This window comes from Uloborus diversus, chromosome 7 (assembly GCF_026930045.1).
Source record: "Uloborus diversus isolate 005 chromosome 7, Udiv.v.3.1, whole genome shotgun sequence".
NCBI classification, from domain to species: Eukaryota; Metazoa; Arthropoda; class Arachnida; order Araneae; family Uloboridae; genus Uloborus; species Uloborus diversus.
This window is the reverse complement of record NC_072737.1, coordinates 125,225,899-125,237,993: the sequence shown is the minus strand read 5'-3', so window position 1 is coordinate 125,237,993 and position 12,095 is coordinate 125,225,899. Positions and strand designations below refer to the sequence as shown.

General features: G+C 31.9%; 1 protein-coding gene across 3 annotated transcripts in view; it reads right to left on the bottom strand.

The window, feature by feature from the left end:
* LOC129225584 (S-adenosylhomocysteine hydrolase-like protein 1) overlaps positions 1 to 12,095 on the bottom strand; it is a 297,465-nt gene that overhangs the window by 19,935 nt on the left and 265,435 nt on the right. For all 3 annotated transcript variants that reach the window (XM_054860036.1, XM_054860037.1, XM_054860038.1), the window contains exons 8-13: positions 9,915 to 10,091; positions 8,784 to 8,830; positions 5,613 to 5,676; positions 4,497 to 4,585; positions 610 to 680; positions 403 to 497 (exon numbers count right to left, since the gene is read on the bottom strand). In XM_054860036.1, coding sequence (XP_054716011.1) covers positions 403 to 497; positions 610 to 680; positions 4,497 to 4,585; positions 5,613 to 5,676; positions 8,784 to 8,830; positions 9,915 to 10,091 — 543 coding nt within the window. The remainder of the gene's footprint in view (positions 1 to 402; positions 498 to 609; positions 681 to 4,496; positions 4,586 to 5,612; positions 5,677 to 8,783; positions 8,831 to 9,914; positions 10,092 to 12,095) is intronic.

Sequence of the window (12,095 nt, the reverse complement as noted above, 5' to 3'; positions counted from 1 at the left end):
GCAAAAAATTAAGTTTTGATTCAACATAAAATTTTAGGATCTAAGTTAAAAATGTGAAGACAAAAAGAAAAAGTCAAGAAAGGAGCTAACAGTCTAATATTGTGCAAATGAAGGCTTCTTCCTTTGCTGTTTATTTTACATAGCCTGAATGGAGTAAGAAGGACATTCAAGCTATGTAAAAGAAACAACATACAGGAAGGGTAACTATCTCTGCGAATCCTGCTGTAAATATTGAGGTTCAATGTGTTGTTGTTGAGGGGGAAAAAAACAACAAAAAACATACAGGCAATACGCAGCGGCATATAATCTATACCTCATTAATTTTACACTTGTTAAACAGCTAATCCGCCAATTATACTCAGGAAAATACCGTATGGCATATCAGTACAGAAATCAACTTACCACATCAATTTCGGTGTTTGAGTGACCCATATTGCATAAAATGCAACCATTTTTCATTTTATCCATGTGTTCTCGGGTTACAACATTTTTGTTTCCTGGAATAATGAAAAAATATAGATTTGAGACAAAAAATCCAGTTCATCAGATACAGTAAACTGAATAATAAGTAAATTAATTGACTAGTAGAAAAATCTTGTTCATTCATACCAGTAGCAGTAACAAGAATATCTATGTTCCTCACAACTTCATTTATCTTTACCACTCGAAAGCCATCCATGCTAATCACATGCAAAGAGAAGAAATGATATTCAAATAGAAATATGACGTTTAGAACTGATGAATGTTCAAAATCTTGGGTTTGTGTTGTAAAAATAATAATAATAAAAAGACATGGATATTCAAAGAGAAACAATATGGTCAAACTTATAAAAAGAGTACTGTCAGCCCTGCTTAATCGGGTAATGGATAAATGAATACCCTGCTTATATGAATAAAACCTCCCAGAACCGAATATTTTCCCATAGACGCAATGCTAAAGATCCCCGCTTTATTGAATAATTTCCCCAGATAAACGAATAATACTGATCATCATTTGCAAATATTATAGAATTGTTTAGAATAGTTTTTCAGAATAAATTAAGAAAGAGCAATTATTGAGATAAAAATATAAAGTAATATTTTTTGCAACAAAGGGCAGGAAAAACAACATTCATTTTCCATCAAAAGGTTTCCACTATTCTATAGTTTCTTTTATCATTGCCATTACAAAAAAAAAAAAAGAGAGAGAGAGAGAGAGAAAAAGAATATACACATTTTAGAGCATGATAAATTGATAAACATTAAATGTAAAGCACAGCAGACAAAGGGGGGAGGGGGGGAGTCAGAAATATATTTCCAAAAGACCTTGAGCAAGCAACCTATTGTTATGGAATTTTTTGAAAAATAATCTACTGAAAAAAGATGCTAAAACAAACATTTCATAACTCAAGTTGTAAGTTAATGTTGCAATTTTCATACATACTTGTAATACACTAATTATTAAACTAGAGTTGTTGTTAGCTTATTTCAAAACCTTTTTGCCAATAACATTAATTAATTCATTTATATAGACATTGATTTGTTATTATTACGTTTTAAGACAAATGTAGTCATTTTAGAAAAGTAAAGAAAATTTCCCGGCTTAATTGAATAATATTTCTTGGAACCGACAATATTTGATTAATCAGGGCGGACAGAACTAACACAGACATTTATTAAGTTTTTTTTTCAAATTTTTACGGAAGTTTTGAATTTATATTTGATAAGTATTTTGAAAAGTATGGAATAGCTTCTAACAATAAATCTTATGCAATGATGGCAGAACTACGATGTTGATGACTTAAAATTCCTTCAAAAATACCCCTCAAACAATGCAAAAGCAACTGTATCAAAACATCAGTCACCTTACATAATAATGGCCTTTCAATTTTCAAGAAAATATTGTATGTAAGGATTTTTCAAAACAAATTTTAAATTGATACTTGTATTGATAAATATAATATAATGACATTTACTCATGTATCAATAAACTTAATAAAAACAAAGTAATTGCAATGCCTGATTAAAATGAAATGTAAATAAATACCCCTGCTAAAGTTAAAATAAAAATTAAATAATATTTAGCGACGATATTAAAGGACAACAAAGTTGCATTGTGCAGTAAATAACATTTTGGTACCTCTTGTCATCGAAATAACGCCCACTTTTACGGGTAAATTCTTATAGAGCTTGAAAAACTCATTTTACATCAACATTGTTATTAAAGCAGATTGTTGTTTAGCTTCCAAAACCAGCTATGAAAAGTAAACCTCATTTTTCACTTTTGCAAAGATTCAAGAGCGATTTTAAATTTTGGAATGGTCCCAAAAACATGTTTGTGTACAATGATTCTGTTACTAAAAGTTTCAATTCAAAGTTTCTTCATGAAGAAAATGGCGCCTCTAAATCTTTTATGTGAAAATAAATGCCAAACTAATTCCTGACATTAAACACTATAAAATTATATTGGAATCAAAGTTTTAAATTATGAAAAATTAAAGTGACAATGTCTTTTTTCCTCCTCATTCCTTGCAATTAGCACAAATTCATATAGTAGGTTTTGTTAGAACTCAGCAATAAACAAAGTAACAAGATTCACTTAAAGAAATATTTCCTTCTATTAAAAATATACCTTTTCTCCAACTAAAATGCCAAAATTAGCTTCAAAATATGAAGTTAAACGTTTTTTAATTCAACAGAATGCTTTGTAAATTCAAAATACTTTCCAAAATTCCTAAATACGTGACTAAAAACATAAAAAAAAAAAAAAAAAAACAGGCAATGAAAAAGCTAATGACCTTGATGGGAAAGGTTCTGATACTCCTTTTGTTGGTCCTAAACCAGCAATAGGGTTTACAAAAAATCCTAGTTAGACTGCTGTTTTTGATATTTTTTAGGCAAAAACAATATTGTCCGTGATCTTAGAGCAGGAATTAGTAAATGGAGAGAGCACGTCCAATCATTGGCTTAGCAAAAGCTAACCCGTACACCCCTAGTCACATGACTCCGCCCCCTCCGTGACCGTCATTTTCTAAAACTAATAATATAGAATTGAAGGAATTACTAGCACTCGCTACTAATTTCAATCAAGTACATTCCACAAATTTGCTTTAAATTAAGTTCAGACAGTTAGTGTAGTCAATGATGGACAGCGTTACCCACTTTTCAATTTGAACCTAAGCTCACCCCTTTTTTGAACTTTAATAATTTTTATATTTCTATATGTGTCCTCCAACATTTTTCTTCCAGGGACTTACACTATACTGGTATGATAATACATTGCTATGACTCAGAACGGTAGTTTCCAATCTGGGACGTGATAGCTCCCAAAGGGGAGATTTGACACTTCCAGGGGGTGATAAGTTCATGAGGGGCGGTTAATATTTAAAAGATAGTATAAGGGGGGGGGGAGCAATTGACTCCCTACCCCCGTGAATGACGGGTTTGGGGGGAAGAATGGCTTTAACTGTTTCTAACTGCCACCCCCTTGAATAGAGTGTAAATCCGCCACTGTAGTATTAGGAAAGGTATTGGTCTTCTAACTGGTCAATGTCATTGCACCTTAAAGCACCACCTTGCTATAAAAGGCGTCAGTAATCTAATTTGCAGCGGTTGCCTCTTTCATGAGGAAACTGTGACTCACATCCTGTGTGATTGTGAAGTGTTTTCTGCCTGTAGGTCTGAACACCTTGGTCGTCATTTGCTTGGAACTGTGGGAGATTGATGACATCCTTATTTGGTGTTTGCTGAATTTTGCTTCAGATACTGGTCTGTTTTAAGATTTTTGTTTTGGGACTAGTACAATTGACTTCTGGTCATAGTGCTTGGTTTGGTTGAGCCCCCCTTTCTTTTATTTCATTTTATGCAATATTACTACTTGAGTGTAAAAGGTTTCATTTTTGCGATCGCAATTGTTTTAACATAGGAATTTTTCTTGAAATTCTGATCACTGACAAATCCCTTTGTTTTAAGAAATTTTGCTGTTTTGATGGAAATTCAGGAGAAATTTACTCCATTAGGAAGTTTGGGAGAAGGGCTTAAAAATGCAGGAGGTTCACAAACGATCCAGGAGAGTTGGCGGCAATGAACAGGTGTGTAGTCAAAAACAGTTTTAAGAATACTGTTGCACAACGCTTAGCCCATCAAATAAATAAGATCTAATATATAAAGCCTTTTTGGGCATATTAACAAATTATAGCAAATTATTTCAAAACTTTAGAAAGTAAAATATCTCTATAATGCAAGAAAACTTCTGTCAAAGTAGTCAGATAGAGAACTTCCCACCTCATATCTCAATTCAAATTTGTTATAGCTTTAAAAAAGGTTTAGACATGTAACACAATATGCAAAATTCTAAATTTACATTTTACATTTATTCACAACACGCATTTCAAACTCATTTCATTTCATTAATACAAATGTTACTACATCAGTTAGAACTGTACTTTTCAAGGATATAAATAGTCAATTTAACAAAGAAACATAAATGAGGTGATTAAAAATGTCAAATTAAATACCAGGCCTGTAAAGCACAAATTGGATCAATTTCTGACACACAGACAACAGAACCCATTCCTTTCAAGGCAGAACAGCATCCTTTTCCGACCTGCAACATACATTTGCATCATTAAAAGCTACAAACTAGCAACAAACAAAATTAGTTTAAAGAAAAAAATGGAATACCTTCTGGAGGGGGTTTCTGGATGAAAAATACCCTCTAGAGGGTTTTGTTTATGATGAAAAATACCTTCTGACGGGGGCTTTTTGATCAAAACAACCCTTTCATATGCATAAAATACTGCATTAAGATTTGCATTTATGTTAAAACCAATGGCTCTGGTGGGTGTTTTCACCCCCAAAACTCCCCTTTCACTGCACCATTGATTTCAGTTCTTAAAAATATGTGATTTTCAGTGCACAAACAAGTCAAAAATATGGAATTGTTTAAGAAAACCAGCATGGTATTAGATACAGTTGGATCCCGACTAACGCGAGGGATGCGTTCCAAGCCCCCTCACATAAGTCTAAATTTCGCCTTGTGGAACAACGTATGTTCAGAAATTTTTTATATGCAAAACCAATTATGTCAGACATTTGTAAACAGCCCTCAAATTATTTCAAACCATTTCTTAACTATATATTACTGTATCTTTTATAAAGTACTGGCTTTTTATGGTTATTATTTAACATAAATTATGGTTATGAAGCAGAAAATCAATGATCAATAGGAGATAGAGACATGAAATAAAATAGTACGGTATTCACATTATGCCCATGAACAGTAGATACTTTTTAGCTAGTATTTATGTTACTGAAAAGGGAAAAAAATACTTTTCAATCAGATTTTTGATCACCCTACTCTGGTGGAAAAATGGCTTATTTCAAACAATTGAAAATTGAATGAGTTTAGTAGAACAAATAGTTCCATCAATTAATGGCATCCAAAATAATTTTATGCAAATATTTTTTCATATTTTGTTAGTGGCCCATTCATCCCCATGGCCCATTCATTACTACTCATGTAACATTTTATTTTTGTAATTTGTATTCTTATTATTTGTAAGAAAAGTTGAAAAAAATTTCTATACAAATTCATATTTTCAAACACAAGTAAACAGCAATATTTTTCTCACCTCACCATAACCACAAACTAGAACATGTTTTCCACCAAACATCACATCCGTTGATCTCTTTAGCCTATTTCAATAAAAAGGAATAAAATAAGTACTTTTGCAAAGTTTCACAACATTATGTAATGCAAGTTTCTGTTAAAATAATGAATACAGTCAATAAAAATGATTTAGTATGGATAAAATTTTTTAAACTTAAATGCTGCTAGCTGTTAAACACTAAATAAACACCAAAAATGAATATAGAGAGTACATGCTGCATCACCAGGGCTTTATTTCTGACAAAAAAGTGTAGAGCTCTAAAATTCTTTGGAACTTCTCATAATATGTTAATAATTTGAAGCAATCATGAAAAAATCTGAACAAAAAAGAAATCCTTGAGCTCCCATGCAAAATGAAACTCTATTTCCCATCAATGGTGAAAAGCTCTGCATAATTGAAAAACATTTAACATAAAATTTAAATAAAGAAGTACTTTCCTGCTCTCTTTCTAATACAAGCGAAGGTAGTACAGTCAAACCTGTTTATCTCGAAAACCTGTATATCTCAAATATTTTTAATTTCCCTGCATTTACAGCCAAAATTCAATGTTATTTCCTATGTTTATCTCGAAAATAAAATACGAAAACCTCTATATCTCGAATTCCAGCAATGCGGTCATTTTCGGATTTGAAACCCAGCAATCTTCAAAACAACTAACAACAACTTATCTTAAACACAGAAATAGTAGTATGTCCTCAAGGGCAGAGAGGGCAGTGTAAAAAAGACAGAAATGCGTCCAGGAATATGTTAGTTTTCTAGGACGACCAACGAAAAGACAGTCGTTTCAAGCACTTTTTCGGAAGCAGAGCAGAGGGCAGAGAGTGGGACAATGAGGTGAGGGGTGAACTTGACAGATTTGAAATGTGGGGTGAGTTTTTCAAGTTCGTGGTTAAAGGTTATTCAAATTAAAAGCCGATTATAGATGTGAAAAAAAAGATGAAAAAAAATAAATTCTAGAATTTTTGAACGGCAATCCATTAATGAATAAAATAAAATAAAATGGTTTCTCCAATGCAAGGACCAACATGTTCCAGTAAGTGGATAAATGCTACATAGAAAAGTGGAAGATTTTTCCAATTATAGATTTTCAGAAATTGCCAACCTCAAGAGCATAGTAGAATCTAAAAAAAAATAAGGCACCAAAAAACAATAAAAAACTATTTTGCTTGAAAAAGGAAAGCTTAAAATTTCATTACTGTCAAAATGATTTTTTTAACTTGCAATAAAGTACTTGATATAAAATAATAGAATAAATACTTAACAAAACTACTAAGGAAGAATTTTAATCTTTTGCATGTATTGTCTGTAGTATAAAATTCAAACTTTCATCATCAGATTCCAAATTTCAATAAGTTTCTCAAAACCTCTTTATGTCGAATTTTTTTCTCTTCCAGTGAAATTCGAGATAGACAGGTTCGACTGTAGTGAATCCCATTAAAATCACTCAAAGTTTTAAAAGAAAATCAGCGAGCGGAGATGCTATTTTTAAACTAAGACATTTAATAATTTGAATCTACATCTTTATATGTATAAACTATTATAGCATTGATAAACATATACCACATTTCTTATATAAGAATTGTTTGATAAGTCAAAATATTGTGTACATATTTAATTCAATTGTTAATGAGTTACAAAAAGTTACCTATGTGGTGATAGTTTACTATACTAATTATCTCTAAAAAATATTTGAAACTTGTAATTGACAAAAATATAAACAAAGTATACAGACACATATGTTATTTATATTCGGTATCAATAATGTGCTTACAATTTATGGGGAAAAACAAAAGGCTCCCAACAGATTTTCAGCTTACTCCGATTAAAATCAAGTCCAAAGAAAATAATAATAATAATAAAAAATCTTAAGGCCTTTTGTTAATGAATATATGAAAATATTTAACTGGATGAAACATGCATATTTTCTAATATATACTGATTCTAATACTTCACATTCTTATTAATAAATGCGTGAAATATTAACTAGAGATGTTATGTATACATCAAAAAACTTATGAAACAAAAATAAAAAAAAGCCAATGATTAGCATTTCCTTTTTGACATCTGACACTGTTAAAGAGCACAGAATTTTGATTTCAAATTTCTAATTTATGATTTAATGAAAATAAACTTTTGAATGTTCCCTTTAAATGAAGGCACAACTAATATAAAAACAGAAAAATCCGGTCCTAACAGCCGATGCAAAAATATCATAATATTCATATTGTCGTATTGTCGGCACCCAAAATGGCAAAGAAAAAGTTCATTTTATTTAAAAAAAAAAGAACTCAAAGAATTGTATTTTAACAAGTCTACGATAAGTATTATCAATAACTTCTCGCAAAATTGGAAAAAATAAAAATGAAAGAAAACCAGTGATTCTGAATTTAATTTTTCTTTATTTGCCTCATAAAGAGCACAAAATATGTTTTGAAAATTTCCAATTTATGATTTGAATAAAAATAAAATGAAACTTTACTTATTCGCTTCTTAACAAAGCATAGTAAACATCGAAATAAGGAAAATCCGATTTCCACATCGGATGCAAAGAGATCAAAATATTTAAAATAAAAACATCATAAGAATGAAAACAACAATTAAAAGAATTTTCAAAAGCAAAATAATTTCAGAAATGTATTTTAACAAATGTACACAATAAATATTATCAAGATCTACGAACATAATAGCCAAAAACTTGGCGTAAAAGCTAAAAACAGTGAGAGAGAAAGGCGAGAAGCATAGTGGACGACACCAGGTTTCTGGTATTAACAGGCAAAGAAAAACCGAAATGTTGGTGCATAACCGGAATATAGTCAGCCCTGTACAGTGTACAAGGCTATTTCTATTTAAAAAACCAAAAAAACCAACAGTTTCAAAACACTGCGGTACATATATTTAGTGAACAAAAGTAGAAAATCTTAAAGTTTTCAATGAGTGGATAGTGAAACCTGTAAAGATGACCAATTGCAGTTCACGGTCAAAGATAATCATGATAAACTTCTAGAGGATGGTGGCAAAAAATCTCTTTTTGTTCCTGACAAAGCTGCCAACTTAGACAGGTGGTCAACTTACATTGGTTTTTAATATAGTATAAGAATATTTCTATTATTTTTCAGTATCAAAAATACTTACGCATCAAGAATGCTTTCCCTGCAACTGTACAGATTATCAAATTTTGTCTGCAAATAAAATTTCTCAATTAATAAACACAATACCATGTAATTACATAATTATAAAGTAATAGGTTGCATGCTTATTTCCATGACCTTGATGAAGCACTTGATATTTTCCAATATTAAACAACATACCCCACTTAATAGCCTACCAGAAATTTGACTAATATCTTCTGAAGTTTTATCTTTTGTTTCTTGCTATTAACAATCCCCATAACTTTAGCATCATCGGTAAAAATATTAATGGTCCTAGAATTTAGGGTGGTTTTCGACTAGCAACGCCATCTCAAATCACTGTAAAAACAATAAGCGTAACCACATAGTGAAGACAAGGAATAAGCTACCTGTTTGCTGCTAATGCAATCATATAACATGACACCCAGTGGTAGGGGTCTAAGTGGTGCACAATGCACACACAATCATTTTTTCTCTTTCAAGATAACACTTGTACATAAATGCAATAAAATGTTTTTGCACATGAAAAGTGTTGAGATTTTGTTTCTATTTCTCTTTTTCATGTACTTATTTTAACAATGTTTCTATATATGTAATAGGTGATGTTTTCAAATTAACTGAAAATGAAAAATAATTATAATGTTTTTAACTGTGCACAGTGGCATTTTAGTAAGCGGCTTTAAGGGCGCAAATTTGACATTGTCTAAGGAAGCCACATAATGTTGGGCTGGCCCAAATGCTTATTATACAACACATAAAATATTTATGCTCAAAAATTTATGCAGACTGAACAGTCAAAACTGCAGGGTCGGATTTGGAAGTGTGGAGGCCCCGGGGCAACAAAGGAGTGGAGGCCCCTAATCACGGTTCGAAAAGATCATCATATTTTCGAAAATATCCGATACTTTGATATGTATCCGAATATTTTGATATATATATCCGATATTTTTTTGACCCGTGAAAGTTAGGATATTTCGTAAAAATTTTGTTGTGGAGGCCTGGGGCGGTAGCCCCGCCTGCCCTCCCCAAAATCCGGCCCTGCAAAACTGGATAAAAACATGTATTCTCATCAGCAATAAGTCTAGTAAGTTATGAAGGAAACAAATAAAAAATAAATGCAAAATATAATGTATACCTTTGTCACCGAATCATTTACATTCATGGCTGGAACAGTTAGTTTCCCTGATTTAGACAACTGATATAATCTGTGCACACCTGTAACACTTTCCTCCACGATTCCTTTGATACCACGAAACATTGCTGGGTACTTTTTTAACATTAAATGTGTGGCATCACCACCATCATCCAAAATCTGAAACAAACAAAAATTATATGAAACAAAACTCCAGAATACATTGATGATGACATTTGAAAATTTGAACAAGGTTTTCAAACTTAATTTCACGCGACAATGAATGAACAGCACATGTGTGCTCATACTACATGGTAATTTTGAGTTTATACGATAAAGGGGAAGGTGCTGCTCTGATAAGTTGAGCTGTGACCTTGACAATGTTTACCTCTTTTGGGGTAATAGGGAAGGGTTTGAGTTGAGTTCGTTTCTTTTGCTGTAGTTTTTCAAGAGTATTAAAACTAAAATCTGCACCAGCAATAAAATGTCCCTTTTTCGCAGAAAAGTAAACATTGTCAAAATCATAGTTTGACTTATCAGAGCTACACTATATATTTGAAACTATAAAACCCACAAACTTAAACTCATTATTTCTTTGAATGAAAAACAAGCAATCAAGTAAATGTCCAACAAAGCTACTTCCTCCATTCTTATTAATGGGTAACAGTGTTACCACTCAGGAATTTAAATTTGTTTATTCAAAGTTTTAGTTGCATCAAATTTTTGTCTTAAGAACTTAATTTTTAAAAATTCCAAATTTATGTATCAATGTTTATTAGTCACATGTGTTGCACAAAACAATCCCCAATCCTTGTTTTATGTACTGAACCTCATTTCTTAGGTGGCCCCATACACTTTATTTCCAGGGCCTACAATAGGGTAAGGTTATGCACATTTTAACATCCATCATTTATACCAACACAGCCCAAATTGTATTGATCACAAAGACTTCGGTATTTTCTCTACAGCACCTACAAGGACTCAAGAAAACTACCAAAGCTATCCATAGGACATCCCTTACATTTGAGCAAAAAATTAAGGTAGCAAGCTGATAAAACAATTTTGATAGACAAAAAAAAAAAAAAAAAAAAAAGTCATGTCAATTAATAATGTGTATATAGCATGAAAAATAATTTACAGTTTGCAAATTGCCCATCTATAGAATTTAAAAAAAGTTTGAGAGAAAAATAATGGAAGTCATGGATCTGAAATCTTGCAATCAGACAAACAACATATATCTGAGAGCACCTTTTATATACTTTAAGAGCCGAGCTATACTAAAACTGACAAATACAAATGTGACGACCAGCAACAGGCTCTTGGCCCAGCTAGACTGGTCCTAGTCAATTTATTAGTTTCAAATGAATTTCAATGGCCCTATTAAAGCTATCCATCCCCTTGCTCATTACCACCTCTTCCGGTAAGCTGTTCCAAGTGCCCACAACCCTACTAAAGTAGTAGTTTTTCCTTAATTCCAGGTTAGCCTGAGATTTGAACAGCTTAAAATAATGACCCTTCGTCCTGCTTTCGGTGCAAAAATTTAATCCATTAACATCATTCATTTTGATAAATTTAAACAACTGAATCATGTCCCCTCTGATCCTCATTTTTTTTCCAGGCTATACATATTAAGCCTATTGTCTGGTATCATAATCTAAACCTGAAAGTCCCCCTACTAGTCTAGTTACCCTTCTTTGAACCCTTTCCAATACATAAATATCTTTCCTCAGATAAGGCGACCAAAACTGCACAGCATACTCCAAATGGGGACTTACTAAAAACTTATATAAAGGCAGAAGAACCTCAGATTTGTTTGAAACAGATTTATTGATAAACCCAAGCATTCTGTTGGCTTTGTTACTTGCCATGCTGCACTGTTGACTAAACCTGAAGTCCTGATTTATTCAGATACCCAGATCAATAACATTTTTTGTATGACTAATGATTGAACCCCGTAAACGATAACTTGTATGCTTATTTCCATTATCTAAGTGTAGCACTTGACATTTCGCTACATTGACTGCCCTCCACTTGATGTCGTACCCCCACAAGTACTACATCATTCATTTCTGAGCACTTGTAAATTATTTACAGTCCAATGGTTTCATGTTTTTTGCATTTTCATCCTTATTTATTTTGGTGGACACGCTTCAATATTCTTATAACAAAAATATAATCATCACA